General features: G+C 44.3%; 1 protein-coding gene across 3 annotated transcripts in view; it reads left to right on the top strand.

The window, feature by feature from the left end:
• myom2b (myomesin 2b) overlaps window positions 1–22,073 on the top strand; it is a 154,830-nt gene that overhangs the window by 42,036 nt on the left and 90,721 nt on the right. For all 3 annotated transcript variants that reach the window (XM_067984018.1, XM_067984016.1, XM_067984017.1), the window contains exons 10-13: window positions 3,103–3,264; window positions 5,576–5,717; window positions 7,876–8,075; window positions 20,810–20,863. In XM_067984018.1, the coding sequence (XP_067840119.1) occupies window positions 3,103–3,264; window positions 5,576–5,717; window positions 7,876–8,075; window positions 20,810–20,863 (558 nt within the window). The remainder of the gene's footprint in view (window positions 1–3,102; window positions 3,265–5,575; window positions 5,718–7,875; window positions 8,076–20,809; window positions 20,864–22,073) is intronic.

Raw genomic sequence — 22,073 nt, 5'->3', positions numbered from 1 at the left:
CTGGATGATAGTTCAGGCAAAGAAAGCCACCTGCCGCGGTAGTTTTGTGAATCAAAGTGATTCTTTATTTAGTAATTTAAAAAGAGCACATAGCAAACATGAAGCAACTCAGTTAGTACAAGGTTTACCCTATCCGATAATACAAGTGGGAGTTTGCAACGTTCCTTACTTAATGATTTAAAAGAGCACATAGGCAGGCATGAAGCAAAATGGGCAAATAGCGTATACAACCTTATGCATCAAAGCAGCCGTCTAGGTCGAGAGATAGGGTGTCATTTGCTGCGGTAACAGGTGCGTCATTGAGAGATGTGTTGAGTGATGTGTCGAGGTTCTTCTCATCAAGGTTTGTCTTTTCATCAAAGTTTAGAGACAAAGGGGGTGATTTTAAACCCCAAGAACGGGTGGGTTGGGGGCGGGTGGGAGTTGAAAATAATTGTTTTTTGGGTCGCGACCGTAACCCGGCTTTACTTCCGGGTTTAATGTCGGTGCGGAAAAGTACAGGCTTCCCATTGGGAATGCAAAGTCTGAAAATTTTGCGGTTGTGATCCAAAAAAAGCAACCATTTTCAACTCCCACCCGCCCCCAACCCACCCGTTCTTGGGGTTTAAAAGCACCCCCAAAGTGCTGTGGTCAAAACTCAGAATCAAAGTCTTTTTGTCAAAGTTCAGAAGCAAAGTCTCGTTGGAGGAACTCATGCTGCAGTCGTTACCTCTTGAGGCTTCTTCCAGTTTCTCCAATGTTGTCTGTTGTTTTGACTGCTACGATGTCTTACCTTTAAATGCTTCTTAGCAAATAGGTGTGGACCAAGTTACGAGAAGGCCCAATTTGTCCGTAGTATTAAGATGGACGGCTGGTTGAACCACTCATGAACCGTATGAACCCCTTTATATCCTCCTCTCTACGCGAAGCCAGGTGTCCTATCAGTTCTTTGTCCTTCGCAGTTGTTGTTGACATCAAAAACCTTAAGGAGAAGCTTCTAGAAGCATCTCCTTATCAGTTGTTATTGAAAGTCGCAGCCTGTCTACAGTTTCTGTACTGTATTGCTCCTGCAGCGGTAAACTGACGTCCAGCTGTCCAGTTCAAATGCTCTGCACTTTGCTGTTTTGCAATTGTGCATTTATACTGTAATATCCAGGGCAAGTTATCCCTTGCTTTGTACTCTAAATGGACTATCCAAGCATCCAAATCCTTAAAGGGACTGGTTAACCCTTTATGTTGAATCACCCAATAGTTCAAAAGAATAAAATGGGGTTTGACCCAATGTCCAAAATCCTTACGGGGGGAAGACAGAAAAGCAGGAAGTCCATACATTTTCTTTGTCCCTTGCAAGTGATGGAATGATGAGTATCCCTTTGATTTATATATCATTCTATCGTGTTTTGCAAACAAGTGCCAAAATTTGTCCAAAAACTTTTTCATGAAGACAGTGCCCACAGAAATCAGTGTAAAAATTCTATCGCTTCCACAAGGAGTAGTTGAGGTGAATAGCGTAGATGCCTTTAAGGGGAAACTTGATAAGCACATGAAGGAGGAAGGAATAGAAAGTTATGTTGATGGGGTTAGATGAAGAAGGGTGGGAGGAGGCTCGTGTGGAGCATAAATGCTGGCATAGACCAGTTGGGCTGAATGGCCTGTTTCTTTGCTGTAGACCCGATGTAACGCCATGTATTTACAGACCTCTTCGATCTGGTCACTATCTTGGAGGTGCAGCTTTATTTCCAGATTTGGTTTGTTCTAGCTTCAAAGTATGGGATAGAAACACTGGTGGAGACTTGTACAGAAACCCTGTCAGGAACAGATTCAAATGGCAGAGATCTTCTTGTACACTGTCTCAACATATCGCAAATAGTGGGCGTACTTTCTCTGTCTGGACTCTGTCCATGATATCGGCTGACATCTGCTGTCTCGACGCTGAATTGCTGTGCTGTTTTAGTTGCTCGCAGGGAGCTAAAGCTGCAACTCTGGATTTCAATTTAAGTGACATTTATATTGTTTAACATAAAGTTTCTTCTGGACGTGATTGAAAAATTGTACTGATTGATCAGACATTCCGATTTTTTTTTTGTTTTCTCTGTTCACTGTTTGTAGGAAGATCACAAACCTGAGTTAAAGAACGTGTTTATGATTTTGCTGCAAATAGCAAACAGTAGAAATCTTCCATGGCCCATTGTCTTTCCATAAGTCTTTACATTGTTGGCACTTGAAAGGGCTGATTACCAAATGAAACCTGCCCATAGTTACCATTGCCAAGGCCAGCTCTGTTGAAGGAGTGATTGCAATATTTTATCTCATCCATTTTCTCTGTAATCAGATTTTTCAGTTACAGTCTTACTTATTACTGTCGTTTACAGTTGTGGGCGGGGGGGTGGGTGGGTGGAGGTACCTGTGGAAGTGGCCTTGCTGCCAATTTTCCTTCCTTCCCTTCTCTGAGGAAAGAGCCTGTGCTGCTTTTCCCATGGGCTGCATCACATAACAACACAGGTCACCATGAGAAGAAGAAGTCTATATTCAGAAATTGTTATTATGTTCTCATATGTGCAGATTTACAAGCAACAGCAAAGATGGCGACTTGCTGAAATATTTCTTCCAGCACCATCCATTATGAAAATACTCGGTTTTCAGGAACGCATGTGCTCAGCCCATTGACCCCATGATTGTCAGGGACCCGGGAGTAGATTCTCAGCTTGCTGCCCAGGTGTAAAACTGGTGTTTGTAGATCAGCCGGCTGTTATATCTCAATGGAAATGAATGAGTAACCGATTCGCAACGCCAGTTTTGTGGCTGGGTGGCAAGTTGAAAATCGACCCCATACAAAGCAGGCACTCTGAAATAGATCTCCGCTGCAAAACGTGGAATATCTTCAGAATAAATGGGGCTCAGAAGACCATGATCAGCGTCCTGAGCACTTACCTGTACAGTGGGAAAGAACTTATTTTGAGATTGTTAATGAAACTAACCCGCTTGGTTACAAGATGCGGCGGTTTTGTTTTGAACTGAGTCAATGACATCTTTAACGGTGTATCTTAATTATTTAGTAAATGTTGGTTTTGATCGTCAGAGTCTGTTCTAGTCCTTAGCCATGTAACCTTTTTGTTTTTCTAGATGTTGAGATAAAGAAGTCCAAGTGGGCTTCAATGCATTACGGAGAATGCAGTGCTACCCTGACCCTGCCTCACCTAAATAAAGATGATGAAGGCCTGTATACATTACGCTTGATAACAAGGGGTGGCGTTTCACAGCACAGTGCATATCTGTTTGTGAGAGGTATGGAATTCAGTGATTTCGCTCAGCCTTCTTTGTAAAGAGTAGTTCATCAACTCCTTACAAACTTTGTATTATTTCCTCTCCCCGTTTTGCAGTCCCTAACTATCACCCACCAAAAGAGAGGGCAGTTGCCCTGCTTGATGTAGATATGCAACAGTGCCCCCCACCCCGGCTAGGAGGTGGCGTCTCCCGAACCCGTTCAGAGTTCCCTGATTTTAGAGTGCCTGGTGACAAATTGGATGAGTGAATTATTTACTCCATTAATTGATTAAAATTAGTAACGCACTCACTGGATTCCCAAAATGTGTATAAACTGCTTTGATATATTTTTAATTATGTCATCCTCATTACAGGTAGCTGATATTATTCAGGCCATTCCTTTAAGCTTTAAACTTTGCATTTTCTCCCCTCTTCCCCCCAACTATTGATCTCTTTGACTAGTTAGAGACCACAGGGCTGTAACTCGTGTCTGGGCTAGGACCATGTCTGCTGGAGTTTGTGGCATGGGTGGGAGAGCCCCTAGTTAGCACAGTGCAGGCGGGCACAAGTGCCAATAGGGGTCACAGCTCTGGCACCTGCCTGCCCCACATCCATGGAAACTTCGGCTTTGGTTCGCCCATGGGGGACGGTGGGGTTACCCAGGGAACTTCACCCGCCCCAATCCCAGGCACTGTCCCTCTCAGCCCTTTGAGCAAGAAGGCCGATTTTTAAAAACAAATTTGCTTCTCTTTGGGGGTTCCAGGCCACTTGCCTAGCGTGAGACCCACTGGTGGGGCCCACATCCGCCCGTGTGGAAACCAGTATCCCTCCGCTCACTGGGTGTACTGATTTCCACTGATATGGCAGTGTTAGGAATGTGAGTTTTGTAATAATATAGACAAAAGCTGCAGTCCTGTGCCTATATGCCAAGGATTCATTCAACGTGCAGTCAAATGCTTCAAGTGTTGTCAAAGTCAAATCTTGAAGTTTTATTAAAGATTAAATGTTACATATACGCACGGCCAATGCCTGAGGTTACAAAGGATGTTTTGCCATTGAAAATACACACCTTACAGTCAGGTGAGTTCAGCCCGCCAGATGGCTCCTCTCTTCATCTTCCATCTCACAGTACAATGGTCTTGCTTTTAAGCTTAGCTAAAAAGCCATTACATCACTTCCTCCATGACCTTGACTCTTGGTTTTACATTAGGTATTATTAGCTCAACATACCAAGACTCAGAAAGGCTCCATAGCATGATTTCAGGACAAAACATAAATTATGGTATCTATTTCCTTGTACAGAAATGAATAAACATATAGATGTATCCATGAGAAGATTAGAACTATCCAAGGCTATTTTATATGACAATTACAGCCATGCAGATATTGTCTGTCAACTAAATTTGCAGGTTTTTTAATTCTAGGATTTAACAACAGACCTTAATATAAATGACCATTTTGCGTAAAATGGATTTCTCAACTATTTCTCAATCTGAATCTCTAACACCAGGACCCAGTCCATCCTAAAGGGTTGGAACTCCCAGTTTAGGAAGTCCTTGCTTATGGCTCCACCGACTGGTCATCATTTGCCTTGTCAGTGGCAGACGGATGTTCTATCCCTTACTAGACAACCAAGAAACTCCTGGAAATGGCAGCAGATTGGCTTAATGGCTGAGGAATTTCTGCGTGAACTGAGGTTACTTTCTGTTATAGCTGGGTTCTGTGTCAAAACGCCATTTCCTCATAGCTTCTCCAAATCATCTGCCGTAAATTTGACGTAAGATCCATAGAATCCCTGGAGAAATGGCGTAAACTCCACGTTTACATATTTCTCCGGGGTTTCTGCAGTTCTTCTGCCAAAGTTATGGCAGACGATCAGGAGAACCCCCGTGGAAATTCTACCCCTCAAGTTACCAACCAAACTTTTTAGCGCTTGAAGTCAAAGGACTTTTTCCTGTTTTAAATGCTTGTTTTGAAGAATTTTTGTGCTGGTCAAGTTCATGGATGTTGTCAGTTCTGTGGAATGGAACATTTCCAAGTGGTCCTAGGTCAGCACAGCTACAGGTCAGGCATATGACAGTGCTTCTTCTGCGCTACTCAGACAATAGATCCCAAACCCAGCCCCAGCAGAGCGCCGCTCCACTGCATCCTGTACTACAGTGTGAATTGCCTGTTCTCTGCAGGATGTATTTTCCAAACCTGTTTGCCGACTTACAGAAGACTTCCCGTTTTCGGTGTAGTTGCAGTGGCTTCACGTATCACGCAAAGGAACGCCATGCAAGTTGGCAGGAACATTTCCTTTCCTTGTTGCATATCCTTTTACTCCTTGCAGATGCAGAAGCCCCAGTGGTGGGAGCTCCAGGAGCCCCGATGGATGTCACATGCCACGATGCCAACAAGGATTATGTCATTCTCACCTGGAAACCGCCAAATGTAATCAAAGAAAGTCCTGTGATTGGATATTTTGTTGACAGGTATGACTGCTGTTGTAAATGTCAGTTTTCTTAGCAGTAGGATGAGGTCAGAACTCAATGCTCTGATGGTAAAGTTGCAGAGTGTAGTACGATTTAGTTGGTACTCATTGGCACCTGTGGGGAATTCTTCTCATGGGCTCCTGATCACCCTTTCCATTCAGGATACCTGCCTGAGATAAAGAATCAAACTCCACTGTTCCCAGTCATAGAGAGGGTGGCAATGGGGGCGTTTATAAAGATAACAACGAACAGGTTCATCACCAAATCAGTTAAAAGGACAGCAAAAAAAGGGGCATTGGCAGAGATCTGGACGCAGATCAACTGTCAATCTGTTCATTTTCTTCACCACCCCCCTTGAACGCATAATCAATAACATTTATATATACATGTGTGCTACAGCAAGGAACTGGAGGAAGGCCTACCTGTTAAAAGATTATCCTGTTCAAGGTCTCTTCTTAATTACCCTGTTCAGTTCATACTGCATCAGTCTCCATTTTGCAGGTGGTGAAACTACTTGTGAAATTGTGCAAGCAATGGATAAAAATCTGAATTTTAAATGTCTGTGAGATTAATGGTTCCCTGCTGTCTGAAGGATACATCTGTGTCCCTGCCATTTCATAGCAACATAGGAACAGGAGTAGGCCATTCAGCCCCTCGTGCCTGCTCCGCCATTTGATAAGATCATGGCCGATCTGCGATCTAACTCCATATACCCCCACTTTGGCCCATATCCCTTAATACCTTTGGTTGCCAAAAAGCTATCTATCTCCGATTTAAATTTAGCAATTGAGCTAGTATCAATTGCCGTTTGCGGAAGAGAGTTCCAAACTTCTACCACCCTTTGTGTGTAGAAATGTTTTCTAATCTCACTCCTGAAAGGTCTGGCTCTAATTTTTAGACTGTGCCCCCTACTCCTAGAATCCCCAACCAGCGGAAATAGTTTCTCTCTATCCACCCTATCCGTTCCCCTTAATATCTTATAAACTTCGATCAGATCACCCCTTAACTTTCTCAACTCTAGAGAATACAACCCCAATTTGTGTAATCTCTCCTCGTAACTTAACCCTTGAAGTCCGGGTATCATTCTAGTAAACCTACGCTGCACTCCCTCCAAGGCCAATATGTGTTTCCGAAGGTGCGGTGCCCAGAACTGCTCACAGTACTCCAGGTGCAGTCTAACCAGGGTTTTGTATAGCTGCAGCATAACTTCTGCCCCCTTGTACTCTCGTCCTCCAGATAGCCAGCATTCCATTAGCCTTATTGATTATTTTCTGCACCTGTTCATGACACTTCAATGATCTATGTACCTGAACCCCTAAGTCCCTTCGACATCCACTGTTTTTGACTTTTTACCATTTAGAAAGTACCCTGTTCTATCCTTTTTTGATCCAAAGTGGATGACCTCACATTTGTCTACATTGAATTCCATTTGCCACAGTTTTGCCCATTCACCTAATCTATTAATATCGCTTTGTAATTTTATGTTTCCTTCTATTGTCTTACTTTCCTCTGAAGGGTATGCACTCTCAGTTTTCTCAATAGTATCTGTAGGTTCTCCCTGGGTCCTACATCTCTTTTGATGACAGGGTGGGCAGTTGATCTACACTCAAACCTCCACCTTGATGCCCAATTTTATACTGCTGTCAGGAGGCACATAATCCAAACCAAGCACGATTCCTCCATCCAATTCCTCCCTACTGACATCTCGACTCGACTCCTTCCAACTCAGTTTGGCCCAGATCGGGAACTGAGCAGTCTGGGCGCTTACTCCTACTCCTTGGTGTTGAGTATTGCTTCTCCAGTGTTCGGTATCACCATTGCCCCTGTTGATTTTAAGAAGTTGAATGTGTGCTGTTCGGGGAGGGGAGAGTGGGAATAAGGGAGTGGTCCATGAGGTATTGTTTAGAAGTTTAATGCAACTTTGCTAGTCACCAACAAAGGGGATTCAACAATTCTGCAGCTTTTGTGCACATAAGTAGTTTTTATGTTAAGATGGTGCAAGAAAATATGAGCTCATTTGGTATTTTGGACAAAACTAAGCATGTAATGTTAGTTTAAGGATAAAATGTGTCTTTACACTCAGGATTTGCCTTGGGGGTTTTGCATCGATGTCCGTGCCTTTCACCAAACTGTCCAAGCATTAACGTTGTTCTTGTAGATGTGAAGTCGGAACTGACAATTGGATCCAGTGCAATGATGCCCCAGCTAAAATTTGCAAATATCCCATGGCTGGCCTGTTTGAAGGACGTTCCTATTGTTTCCGTGTGCGAGCAGTAAACAAGAGTGGGGTGAGCAAACCTTCCAGAGTCACAGACGCAGTGACAGCCCTTGACCCTGCTGATTTGGCTAGACTGCACAGTGAGTATCTTTCATTCACAGACTACATCAGTTTAATTATGTACTTAATCCGATCTCAAGGAGGAGTATTTTTAATTTAAAAAAAATGTGGGGCAGACTTTCAGGTTTCAGGTATTGCAACACAGCTTTAAAAGTGCCTCGGTAAGAGTGCACGATCTGATGCATTGAAGCACAAAATCAGAGGGCAAGGGGCACAGTGAGAAAAATTGGTCTGTTCCAGCTAAATAAAAGAAAGGAAGACTTAAATTTATATAGGGCCTTTCACGACCTCAGGATGTCCCAAAGCGTCTTACAGCCAATGAAGTGCTTTTGAAGTGTGGGTCACTGTTGTAATGTAGGAAACGTGGCAGTCAATTTGTGCACAGCAAGGTCCCACAAACAACAATGAAATAAATGACCAGATAATCTGTAAACAATTTTACAACACCAAGTTATAGTCCAACGATTTTATTTAAAATTTACAAGCTTTCGGAGGCTTCCTCCTTCCTCAGGTAAATGTCAGGAACTCCTCGAAGCCTACGCATTTATAAATTACAGAACAATACATGGTACACAGCAGTACACAGCAGACCAGATAATCTGTGTTAGTGATGTTGGTTAAGGGACACCGGGAGAACTCCCCTGCTCTTTGAAATAGAGCAGTGAGATCTTTTACCTCCACCAGAGAAGACAGAAGGCGCCTCGTTTTAATGACTCATCCAAAAGACAACACCTTCAACAGTGCAGCATTCCCCCAGTGGTGCAATGGAGTGTCAGCCTATATTTTTGCTCAAGTTTGTGAAGTGAGACTGTGAACTCACAATCTTCTGACTCAGAGGTGAGAGTGTTAGCACTGAGCCACAGCTAACATGATATGGAAACCCCAGACAGGATAAAAAGACCCCAAACAAATCCTTAGGGATATACATTCTACCAAGTGAGACAAAGGGAAAGATTTGTGATGGTGAATAAATACAGGAAACAGACTAACATGGTGCCTATTTTCCAAAATGGTGACATAGCAGATACAGGCAACTACAAACCCATTAATCTTACTTCAGTCCCGTGTAAAATAATAGATTTATTTATCAGGAGTAAACATGAGGACTAAACAGCAGTCAACATGGATTCAGCAGGGAAAGATCCTGCCTTAACAACCTCTTTGATTTCTTTTTGAGGAAATGGTATCCCAAGTGGACTATGGAATGCCCTACTGCCCATATCCTATTCCGTACCATCTAGCTCACCCATCACCTCTGTGCTCACTGGCCTATATTGGTTCCCGGCCCCCGGTTGATGGTACCTTGATGGATATGACTAATCAGGGTATGCCCCTGTTCATCACCCTGGCATGCCTTCTTTCATGCAGTGCCACTGAAAGCATGACACACCGTGATTGAGTGTTTCCGAAGAACATTATGGATAGGTATGCTTGCCCACAACTTAAGTGGCGCCATTGAGTCTGCTGTTGCAGCTTTCTTTGGGAATAGGAAACTCTGCACACGCTAATTGTCCACCTCAGTGAGGTTTGGCCAACTCTTTCTGAAGATGTGCATGTGATGGTCCCGATGGGTAAGAACATAGCACCTGCTCTCATGCAACCTGACATAAGAACATAAGAAATAGGAGCAGGAGTAGGCCAATCGGCCCCTCGAGCCTGCTCCGCCATTCAATAAGATCATGGCTGATCTGATCCTAACCTCAAATCTAAATTCATGTCCAATTTCCTGCCCGCTCCCCGTAACCCCTAATTCCCTTTACTTCCAGGAAACTGTCTATTTCTGTTTTAAATTTATTTAATGATGTAGCTTTCACAGCTTCCTGGGGCAGCAAATTCCACAGACCTACCACCCTCTGAGTGAAGAAGTTTCTCCTCATCTCAGTTTTGAAAGAGCAGCCCCTTATTCTAAGATTATGCCCCCTAGTTCTAGTCTCACCCATCCTTGGGAACATCCTTACCGCATCCACCCGATCAAGCCCCTTCACAATGCCAGATGATCTTATTGATGCCAGACGATCAATAAGATCATCTGGCATCGGCCTGTAGGTCTTCCTCTTCCACTTCAGATAGGAAAATTCCCATTGGGAAACACATTTGTTGCCAGTTTTTTGGGGGCAAAAAAATTGAAAATTGAACCTAAATGGTAATGGAAAAAAAAATGAAATTTGCAAAAACAGTCAACAAATGACTGAAATATTTTAGCTTCCACATATTTAACTGGGCCCTTTTACATGGGCAACCTTTGAAAATGATTACCTGAAGGTCAGTAAATGGCGTGCTAGACCACCCACCCTGTAAAGCAGATAAAAAGAGTGCCTTCATGAATTTGGGGAAAAGAGGGAGAGAATTGGAGAAGAGTGCCTCCTTGAACTGGGAGGGGCCAAATGGCAAGAAGAAGAGTGCCAACATGGACTGAGATATATGGAAACAAGAATATCAACTTGAACTGAGAGGAGTGGAGGGGAAGAGTGTCATTGTGAACTGGGGTGGGGAATTGAGAACAGTACCAGAATGAACTTAGGGACAGGGAGTTAGCGATAGCATCAGCTACCAGGCAGAAGAAGAACAGAGTGTCAGCATGAACTAGAGGAAGAGGGGCTGAAGGATAACAGAATGAACTGAGAGGTGGGGACAGTGAGAAGGACTGCTAGAAGGAGGAGAGATGAGTGCCTCTGTGTCACTACAACAACCATTTAAACCATTTTAAAACTGTTTGACAATTGGATTTAGCAACAGAGTACCAATACATAGCCTCAATAGTCCATGATTTCTCTGACAGAAATAAGTGATAATGTTTGCCACAATGTTTGCCAGAACCTTCCACTCTACAAGTGTTGGAATGTTGGATATCCCATGCCCTACTGCACTTTCAATGTAACCAGTGTCACAGGCCTCTCTTCAGGGCAGGTTTTTTGACTTAACAGTTCTTTTGCGGTCACGTCAGCTTTTTATTGAAGCAGTTGGTCAGCTCCTGGTAGTTTTCTGGGTTGACATGTATGGGTGAGGTAGCAGAGGGCGGCTGGCGAATATGGAAGGATACCTCAGCATCAGTCGTAGTTTGTAAGAGAAAAGGGGAGGGAAAATCGAGGCAGCAAAATCAAGAAAAAAAAAGTTATGGGTACACAAATGTAAGGTAACTTGTCACTCGAGTCATTCCAAGCTGTGTTGATGTTTAAAGTCCAGAAAGTGGGTACTAGTTCAAAGAAAATCAATTTGTAAAGCTATGTTTGTTAGACTAACCATGGCAGTAAGATTCCATATTGTCATGGTGATGATTACAGCAGGGGAAAGGATTTGTGATAGTTTCTGACCCAGTGTATCGCTGCCAGGGTGTATGAATAGAGTGGAAAGCAGTAAAACATGTTGCTATCGACTCTTACACTGAAATCTGGAATGTGACTGGTCCCCTCCACCCCCCCACCGCCCCCCCCACCAAAATCAAGACTTTTTATTGACATTTTCACCGTTTCTTGGTAACACACTTATACAGCCATAAACAAGGGATGTCACAGGCTAATCGAAAGACTCCATTGTCTGAGGGAAATGGAGCTCTCTCACTGGGTTTCTTAAAATTCATTCAGTGCTTGGAAGTCAAGTCTGCAGCAAGTACTGCCACAGGGCAATAGAATCACTTTATTGACCGCTGACTGCGCACAGCTAGGATGCTGTTACTGTGCTCAGATTATGCGGTGGCTGAAATTGTTCATTCATCAGTCCGCATGGTGTTGCAGCCTGAGAACATTGTAAGTCAAGTAATGGCTACACTTTTATGGCAAAAATGTGACAGTATTTATTGTCAAAATTCAAAACTATAATTTGTAATGAAATGGCTGTCCTTCTGCAATCAGTCATTATAACTAGTTAGAGCTACTTTGCTTATGGAGCTATTTCAGACTCCAGAATAATAATAACCTGCACTTTTGTAGTACATTTAACATTCTAACATGACTCAAATGCTTCCCAGAGGTGTAAACAAGAAATTGGACATTAAGCAGGGATGGGAGAAGGGTCACAAACATACAAAAATAATAGGCAGAAAAAGACCATCTGGTCTATCGAGCCTGCCTCACACATTGGTGGTGCGTGAAGCATCAGGATTAGACCCCCCACCTCCTACCCACCAGTACCAATGTAATCTACTGGGAGAGGCTAAAAATCCAAGGCCAATTAGAGAGAAAATTCTTCTCTGACCCCCCCTTAGGCAGTCAAAAACTAGTCCAGGAGACCAAACTGACCATGCATGTATGGCCTGGTATTCCATCTACCTCTGGGTTCGAGATGGAGACTGAAGGCAATGTCAAAGTGGTCTTTTGAGGTATCGAGGTGGGGGGGGGGTGGGGTTTAGGGAGAGCATTCCAGAGTGCGGGGGCCGATGCAGCTGAAAGCAGTGCTGGTGAAGGTTTGGGGGGCTGGGGAGCGGGGGAAAGTTACAAAGATTTACAAGGAAAGTACAGCACAGAAACAGGCCATTCGGCCCAACAGGTCCATGCTGGTGTTTATGGTCCACGTGAGCCGTGGAAAGGTCAGAGTCAGAAGAGCAACGAGAACATAGGGCTGAAGCAAATTTATGAAGTAGGGAGAAGCGAGGCCATGGAGGTGAGAACGAGGATTTTGAAATCGCTACATTGAAGGATGGGAAGCCAATGAAGGTTCCCAAGGACATTGCTGCTAGGGGAGTGGGACAAGGTGCAGGAAAGGATGCGGGTGGTGACATTTTAGACAACCTGCAGTTTGACCGCATTGGAGTAATTCAGGTAGATTTTCCCCCCGCCGAGGACTTTGAGCAGCCGGCGGGCAGAGGGTGACCTCTGGCTGCCCGATAGCCCCGGCAGGGGGACCGGTCCATTTAACTGAGAGGAAGTTTTCATTCCCCCTTATGCTATCTGGTCTCATCCAGAAAGTACACAAGTGCAGAATATTTTGCATCAGAGGACTGAAAATGTAGATGTAAAGAAATACTGTGTAAACTACCTCGAAAAGGCGGATTCTTTTGATTACATCGGACAAACGCTCAAGCAGTTAGAATTAGAAGGTTACAAAATAATCGACAAGCTCGGAGATAACCCACAGTTAGCAGCTTTAATTGAACAACTTAGCCAATGTACAAAGGGAATTGAAAAAACCCTCTTTCCCTTTCCCCTCGCCTCTCTCTCGCTCTCTCCCTTCCTCTCACTTGATCTCTCTCGCATCGCGTGTGCTCACTCAATTTCTCGTTCTCAATCTCGCTGTCACGCTCACTTAATTTCTCACTCTCTCGAGCTCTCTCTCGATTTCTCACTCTCGCTCTCGAGTGCTCTCGATTTCTCACTCTCGCTCTCGAGTGCTCTCGATTTCTCACTCTCGCTCTCGAGCGCTCTCGATTTCTCACTCTCGCTCTCGAGCGCTCTCGATTTCTCGCTCTCGATTTCTCGCTCTCGATTTCTCGCTCTCGATTTCTCGCTCTCAAGTGCTCTCGATTTCTCACTCTCGATTTCTCGCTCTCAAGTGCTCTCGATTTCTCACTCTCGCTCTCGATTTCTCACTCTCGCTCTCTCTCGAAAGCGCTCACTCTCGATTTCTCATCCTCGCTCTCGATTTCTCACCCTCGCTCTCGATTTCTCACTCTCTCTCGAAAGCTCTCTCTTGATTTCTCACTCTCGCTCTCTCTCGAAAGCTCTCGCTGTCGATTTCTCACTCTCTCTCGAAAGCTCTCTCTTGATTTCTCACTCTCACTCTCTCTCGAAAGCTCTCTCTTGATTTCTCACTCTCGTGCTCTCTCGAAAGCTCTCGCTGTCGATTTCTCACTCTCTCTCGAAAGCTCTCTCTTGATTTCTCACTCTCGTGCTCTCTCGAAAGCTCTCGCTGTCGATTTCTCACTCTCTCTCGAAAGCTCTCTCTTGATTTCTCACTCTCGTGCTCTCTCGAAAGCTCTCGCTCTCGATTTCTCACTCTCTCTCGAAAGCCCTCTCTCGATTTCTCACTCTTGTGCTCTCTTGAAAGTTCTCTCTCTCGATTTTTCACTCTCGCTCTCGAGCGCTCTCGATTTCTCACTCTCTCGAAAGCTCTCTCGATTTCTCACTCTCTCTCGAAAGCTCTCTCTCGATTTCTCACTCTCTCTCGAAAGCTTTCTCTCGATTTCTCACTCTGTGCTCTCTCGAAAGCTCTCTCTCTCTCGATTTCTCACCCTCTCTCTCGATTTCTCACCCTCTCTCTCGATTTCTCACTCTCTCTCTCGATTTCTCACCCTCTCTCTCGATTTCTCACTCTCTCTCTCGATTTCTCACCCTCTCTCTCGATTTCTCACCCTCGCTCTCGATTTCTCACTCTCTCTCGAAAGCTCTCTCTTGATTTTTCACTCTCGCTCTCGAAAGCTCTCGCTCTCGATTTCTCACTCTCTCTCGAAAGCTCTCCCTCTCGATATCTCACTCTTGCGCTCTCTCGAAAGCTCTCTCTCTCGATTTCTCACTCTCACTTTCTCTCTCGAGCGCTCTCTCACGATCTCTCACGATCTCTCACTCTTGCTGTATGTGCGAAGAGTTTATACAGTACTTGCAGTTAGGGTTGGGTGATATGAACCACAGGATATTCATGTAATCTAAAGCTTCTCCTGTTCCACCTATAAAATCATGAGCTCAGACTGAACAGATTTTTTTGATATTTCAGCGTGGTGGTAATTTAACGCCCCAGTATATCGTCAAGATTATAGACAGGAATAGAAACCTAATGGTCCAATCTCTCATGACCACTACCTTTTCCAGCATAATATATTACAGATGTATGCCAAGAATTGTGGTAGCCGGGAGTAATTTTTTTTATAACATTTTTGTTGGATTGATGTGAGCCTGAAACAATCGTACCCAATGTCAGCACCATCTGCTCCCACTCACCTACTGCCCTCCCCATCCTCACCCACTTGCTGTAGCGGTGACTGGGCGTGTTATAGAGTCAGGGGTCTTAGTGCCAGTGAATTTTACTGATCCTGAGGATGCCTGGAATGCTTACTGTAAGAGAGATGATGGAGACAAAGGCCTAAAGACACTGGCTGAGTTGAGCAGCAGAAGAGGGAGGTGGGCTCTGAGGTGAGATCTGTCCTGCAGGGGAGAATTTGAGACAACGAGCACTGATTTTCTCAGACTGTATCATGAGCATTGGGAAACAGCATTTGTCGTGTACTTCTCTGCTGTATTGCACTCTTCGACACTACAGATGGAAATTCAGCAGACCACAACAATTAACCTTTGTTGTTTTCTAACTGATATACTGCTGTAACTTTGCTCAGCCCTTGTATCACGCTAATACCTTCCCAGCTGTCATTAATGCAAAATATATCTGGAAGGCTGGAAGAGTCATAAGCACATATCAATCCATTGCCATCGCAGCATAGTTTTACAATAAAATACGGTCCATTTTACTGGGCCAAGTATTTTACAGTTTCCCTTTAAGTGGGTTTTCAATTAAGTTATTTATTTGGAATTATGGCTAATTTGCACAGATCCGTCCCCATCAAATGAGCAGTGAGACCTTTTCACTGTTTTGTCTCCATTCTTGGATTTCTCTCCCCTTGTTTGGGAAGTGATTTGATACCTCCTGTCCCTCTGGTCAAGTGCAGCTGGTGAACTCGCTACTTGCAGACATTAAGCTGCAAACTCGTGTCCTACCTTTCCACGTGATGTAATATACGACTGACTTCTTTCAGAAGTGGGACAGGAGGCAATTGCTTTTTTCCTAAAAGGAGGCAGGACCATTTTAAGCTGACCATGTAGGGGATTGGGTGGATAAGTTGCATTCACACTGTTGTAAGGGCTTGACTGTTCCATAAGAGTGGGCTTAGACATCATGGGCAGTGCTGTACTTTGAATTTTCCGCACGCATGACGGGGATATCTTCAAATCTGTCACTGCAGAAGCCTTTAACGGAAATGCAGAAATATCCTGGGCAATAGTTATGTATTTACGGTAATGAGATCCTAAACTATACTGATGTAAGTTTTCAGTTTCACCGCGGCAGAGACCCAGCCTGTCCTTACCCAGTCAACCTCCGACTCTTCAAGCAGGTAACATCCCAAATTGACAGGGGAGCCATGCAACAAAGCACACCTTGACATCCAAAAGGCCTTTGATAAAGTACTGCATCCAGTAGGGTTCCACTGGGCTCAGTACTAGGTCCCTTGCTTCTCGTGGCGTACATCAATGATTTGGACTTAAATGTAGGGGGCACGATTAAGAAGTTTGCAGATGATACAAAAATTGGCCGTGTGGTTGATAGTGAGGAGGAAAGCTATAGACTGCAGGAAGATGTCAATGGACTAGTCAGGTGGTCAGAAAAGTGGCAAATGGAATTCAGTCCGGAGAAGGGAATGCACAATAAATGGTAGGATACCGAGAAGTGTGGAGGAAGTGAGGGACCTTGGAGTGCATGTCCACAGATCCCTGAAGGTAGCAGGACAGGTAGATAACGTGGTTAAGAAGGCATACAGGATACTTTCCTTTATTAGCTGAGGCATAGAATATAAGAGCAGGGAGTTTATGCTAGAATTATATAAAACATTGGTTTAGGCCACAGCTAGAGTACTGTGTACAGCTCTAGTCACCACATTACAGGAAGGATGTAATTGCACTAGAGAGGGTACAGAGGAGATTTACGAGGATGTCGCCAGGACTGGAGGATTTTAGCTATGAGGTAAGATTGGATAGGCTGGGGTTGTTGTCTTTGAACAGAGGAGGCTGAGGGGAGATTTAATTGAGGTATATAAAATTATGAGGGACGTAGATAGGATGAAAAGGACCTATTTCCCTTAGCAGAAAGGTCAGTGACCAGGGGGCATAGATTTAAAGTAATTGGTAGAAGGATTAGAGGAGAGTTGAGGAGAATTTTTTTCATCCAGAGGGTGGTGGAACTCACTGCCTGAAAGGGTGGGAGAGGCAGAAACCCTCATTGCATTTAAGAAGTACTTGGATACGCACTTGAAGGGCTGTAACCCACAGGGCTATGGACCAAGAGCTGGAAAATGGGATTAGGCTGGATGGCTTTTTTTCGGCTGGCACGAACACAATGGGCCGAGTGGCCTCCTCCTGTGCTGTAAATTTCTAAAATCCTATGATTCTACAAGAGACTTCTTTACAAATGAAGGTCATTGAGTATCAATGGTAAGACATGGATAGTGGTATTTAAAATTATGAAGGGGTTCGATAGGGTTGGCGAAGAGAAGATGTTTCCACTCGTGGGGGAGACCAAAACTAGGGGCCATAAATATCAGATAGTCACCAATAAATCCAATAAAGAATTCGGGAGAAACTTCTTTACCCAGGGAGTGGTTAGAATGTGGAACTTGCTACCACATGGAGTAGTTAAGGCGAATAGCATAGATTCCTTTAAGGGGATGCTAGATAAGTGCATTCTGCTCACCACATTACAGGAAAGATGTGATTGCACTAGAGAGGGTACGGAGGAGATTTACGTGGAAGTTGCCAGGACTGGAGAATTTTAACTATGGGGAAAGATTGGATAGGCTGGGGTTGTTTTCTTTTTCGGTCAGCACAGGCAAGAAGGGCCAAATATCCTCCATCTATGATTCTATACATGAGGGAGAAAGGAATAGAAGGATACGGTGATAGGGTTAGATGAATTAAGAAGGAAGGCGGCTCGTGTGGAGCATAAACACCAGCATGAACCAGTTGGGCCGAATGGCCTGTTTCTGTGCTGTAAAATTCTATGTAATTTTGAGGGCCGGGCCAGATCAGCACTCGACCGGCGGGCTGCGGGCGGAAAACGAATGCCCTAGGGTAGCCCGTTGGCTCAGGGCCGCTACAATAGCCCTGGTCTCTGGTCCGGAGAAAGGTAGGTTCGGGAGGGGTCCAATCTCAAGAGGGCGGAGAGCCAGACCGGCAGCGGCCCCGGCTGGTTTTGTGGAGCCAAGAGGAAGACTCCTCCTCCTCCTGGCCCCACAAAAATACAGTAAAATGCAACTGTGGGTTCCTCTTGGGCTGGACTGCCAGTTGATACTGGGGCGGAGGGTACACACTTCTCGCAGTACTGTCCTAAAATGGCAAACGCGGTCTTCTATACGTCATAGGATCCCGATTTACATATTAGAAGGGCCTACCACCTGGCTCAGGTGGGCACTCTGACCACCCAACAGTGGGCCCAGGAAAGATTGCGACAGCTATCGCATGGGCATGACTAGGGCGGAAAGTCATTCCCCACCATTTTCAGGGAGCTACTGCCCAGTTTCTGCCAGGAGGGAGGCCTCAAAATCTCCTCCATTGGGCCTGGAGTGACCAAAGGTGTGGAGATAAACTCAGCAGCAGTGGGGAGTGAGGTAGGAGTCAGGTGTTGAGGGGGTGGTGGAAGTGGGTGGTCCTGGCGATGTCTAGAATGTGGGGTTCGAAGCTCAGCTCAGCTCAGCTCAGCTCAGGGTAAAACAGCTGTACACCGTCAGGTTCAGCCTGAGAAGGAAGATAGAGAGAGGGACGGAGTTGGGGGCTAAAGTACAGAGGTTTTGTTTGGAGCAAAGCAGGATGACTCTTGTCTATTTGGTGCATAATGATGTCCAAACAGTCGTGATGCACTCACTGCTAAATGTGGGACAATGATCCACAGTTCATTACTTGGGACTTTTTTTTTATTCGTTCATGGGATGTGGGCGTCGCTGGCGAGGCCGGCATTTATTGCCCATCCCTAATTGCCCTTGAGAAGGTGGTGGTGAGCCGCCTTCTTGAACCGCTGCAGTCCGTGTGGTGACGGTTCTCCCACAGTGCTGTTAGTCAAAATCCTGGAATTCCCTTCCTATCATAGTCCCAATATTATATACTACAATATCTAAATCAGCACAGGGACAGCAGTAGACCGTTCAGCCCATCACGCCTATTCTGCCATTTTGTTAACCGTCACCGTTACTTGTGTCCTTTCTATGTATCCCTTAATACCCTTACTTCCTAAGTAAGTATATCTCTCCCTTTTAAACATCTCAATTGATTATAACCTTCATTGGTAATTCGTTCTACATCCTCACAACCATTGTGTGAAGAGATTTTTCCTGGATTCACTGTCAACCAGTTTTATTCTAATTTTAAGATTATGGGCTGGATCACTGTCCAAGGTTTGTTCACTGACCTCGCTGTGACCCCAACCCATTTTTGTTGGGTTGGCGCTCATGATAGATGCAGTGGTGGGCTCCCAGTGACATCTCTGTCACATAGAGGGAGCCCACCACTGCCAGGGAGCAAAACACAGTGGTGCTGCAACAGGACATCTGCTGCAGCCCGAGAAAGAGGAGAAGGCTGTGCTAACCGGGGGCGGGGGGGGGGGGGCAGAAATGCCCTGGAGCTTTTATTTAAATTGAATTGAAGGTTCTCCATGCGTTCCGGCTTCATCCGGACCAGGTATGGTGTCAGAAGATGGGGGAGAGGTGGCTGCTCCTAGGCCCTTTCCCTCCAACAGGGCCAGCCTGCCACCACCCCATCAGGTACCGCCACCCCTCCCCTGCCAGTAGCTGAGGTCAATGATACTTCTGTCGAGAGGCAGGGCAATTGGCTGGTTTTCTTGGCCCTCTCCCCTCTGTCATTCACATGTGGTGGGGGTGGTCAAGCAGCTGAGTTCCCTGCTTGGAGTGGGGGAGAGGGAAGTAAAATTTCCAGGGGTGTTCTGAGGGGCGGGGATTGGACGCCAGGCCTCCTCCCCATTTTCTTTCTTCCTCCGCTGCTGTACTACCCGATTTTGGACGGTATAACAGAGGACGGTACAGCCCTGTGTCTCCCTGCTGGAATGATATGAGATGTGGTGAACCTGCACAGTTTCATTGCTGCCTTGCAATTTAGTTCTATTCAATTCAGTGTAAACACTGTAACCTGCTCCCTGATAATTTGTGAAATAAATGTCATTTACATTAAAAGTCTGAATGCTGTACCTTTTTAAGAAACAGTTTTATTATGTTGATACTACTGTATATGCTTTTATTATTACACCGCCATATTTAAACCTTTCATTTCAAATGTTTTTATACTGGCTCTGGTTAAATGTGCTCGTTCCAAAATGGACTTTGATTACATTATCTACAGCTTTCTGAAAATGAAGATTTATTTCTGCACCTTGTCACTTGTGTTCTCCATTCCTTAATCCCGACTGGAATGGTTAGAGGGTTGGGCCCATCTTTGTGAGCGATGCCAGTGATCTTCCTGGTTCAGTCTGGGCGCCTCAGGGTCGTTCCCTTCAATTCCTCTCACCAGTGTTTGGTGCTGAGCTTGATAGCCTGACTGAGACCAGGGAATATCAGCTGAGCGTAAGTTAAGAATTGTAAACAATTTTACAACACCAAGTTATAGTCCAGCAATTTTATTTTAAATTCACAAGCTTTCGGAGGCTACCTCCTTCCTCAGGTGAACGATGTGGAAAACGATTTTCCACATCGTTCACCTGAGGAAGGAGGTAGCCTCCGAAAGCTTGTGAATTTAAAATAAAATTGCTGGACTATAACTTGGTGTTGTAAAATTGTTTACAATTGTCAACCCCAGTCCATCACCGGCATCTCCACATCGTAAGTTAAGAGGCATTGTTTCCCGGTCCATGGCACAGAGTGCACTGCATCAACAAACCCACATCACTGGGGCACCTAAAAGTATATTTTTATGATACTTTTGTAAGAAGAACAAACCAGGAAAATAACTAGCAATGTGTTTAAATATTCTGATACATTTGTCTCATTACCATGATTCCTGATTATTTTCTTTTCTTATCCTATACTGTATAACATAGTTTATTTTGTTATTTCTTTCCTCAGCTATTCATTTGGATAAAGACAGACAGATCGTTATATGCCAGGATGATTTGGAAGGTAGATTCAATTATAAACGTTATTTTCTTGTGCTTTTTTTTTAAACCAGATTTATTAGAACCTGGAAGTTACAATAAATATTGTTATTGTATGACTGCTAAATGTGGGTGTATCAAACTAATTTCTCTGCTATTTTAACGGGGGGATTAACTCATTTTAAATAGCCTAATGCTTCAGTGAAAATAGTGTGGAGTGGAACTTGATTTGTGCGATAGTGTAAAACTGGTGATAGTGAATCAGCAGCCTGTTTTAGATCTCTCCTGATTTTTCTTTCTATTGACTTCAGTGGAAATAAAAATTGGGAGAGATGTAAAATGGGCTACTGATTCACTATATCCCGTTTTACACTATCGCACAAAGTCAAAATCTATCCCAACAAGTGTTTGTACAATTATATCACTCACAGTTATATCCAGGCTAATAATATGGCGTTACAGGAAGTCAGTATTACAACCTCCTTTACACCAATCATTAATAAAATGTTCAGGGTTTAGGATCGAATTAACTCATGAGACCTCAGTTCGACATATTACTTTATTAATCGTCTATTAACCTTATGTCTAGCTGAGTCCATGCGAACTCTGTTAGACTCTTGTTAACTGTCTATTAATGTTGTGACTATCAGATCTATTCTAATACAAGCAGCAATTAAGTAGTTGCCTGCAGACATACATGCTTGGGACACTCAGCTGGATTTGGATGCTGTCTCCCGTTCTCCCAAAGTGACAGATAGCAAGAGCTTTTTCCCCTCTTTGTAGTCATTTCATTACCCATATATGGTCACATTTTTGACTTTTACAATTCACTTAGGTCATCAAGGTTTAGCTTGTGACCCGTAAATCATTGAGTTTAACTTTGTTGGGCATCTTATGACCCTTGGGTCACCGAACAGATCGCTGAACATGCACAACCATAGTGACCTCATCCTTATCAGATCCTGTGCCTTGTCTAAAATCATCATCCTTGTAGATAGTGGTCAACTATCTTTCATTACACATGTCTCTGCCAGAATACCTTCCTGCACAGCTGGTAAAGTAAGTTATTTAAAACGTTAAACTTCTGCTTCCTGTATGGTTTGCTCGAGATGTTTTATCCTGAGTTAAGGGCTTCAGAAAGGCTATGTGCAGAAACACACACTGCTTTCTTAGGCTAACTTCTTTACACACTTTATCCTACCCTTGCGTTAGCCGTTCTGCCTTGGTTTCAGTAA

Source organism: Heptranchias perlo, chromosome 5 (assembly GCF_035084215.1).
Source record: "Heptranchias perlo isolate sHepPer1 chromosome 5, sHepPer1.hap1, whole genome shotgun sequence".
NCBI classification, from domain to species: domain Eukaryota; kingdom Metazoa; phylum Chordata; class Chondrichthyes; order Hexanchiformes; family Hexanchidae; genus Heptranchias; species Heptranchias perlo.
Note: the sequence above shows the minus strand (reverse complement) of the source record. Positions and strands in the feature narration are given on the sequence as shown.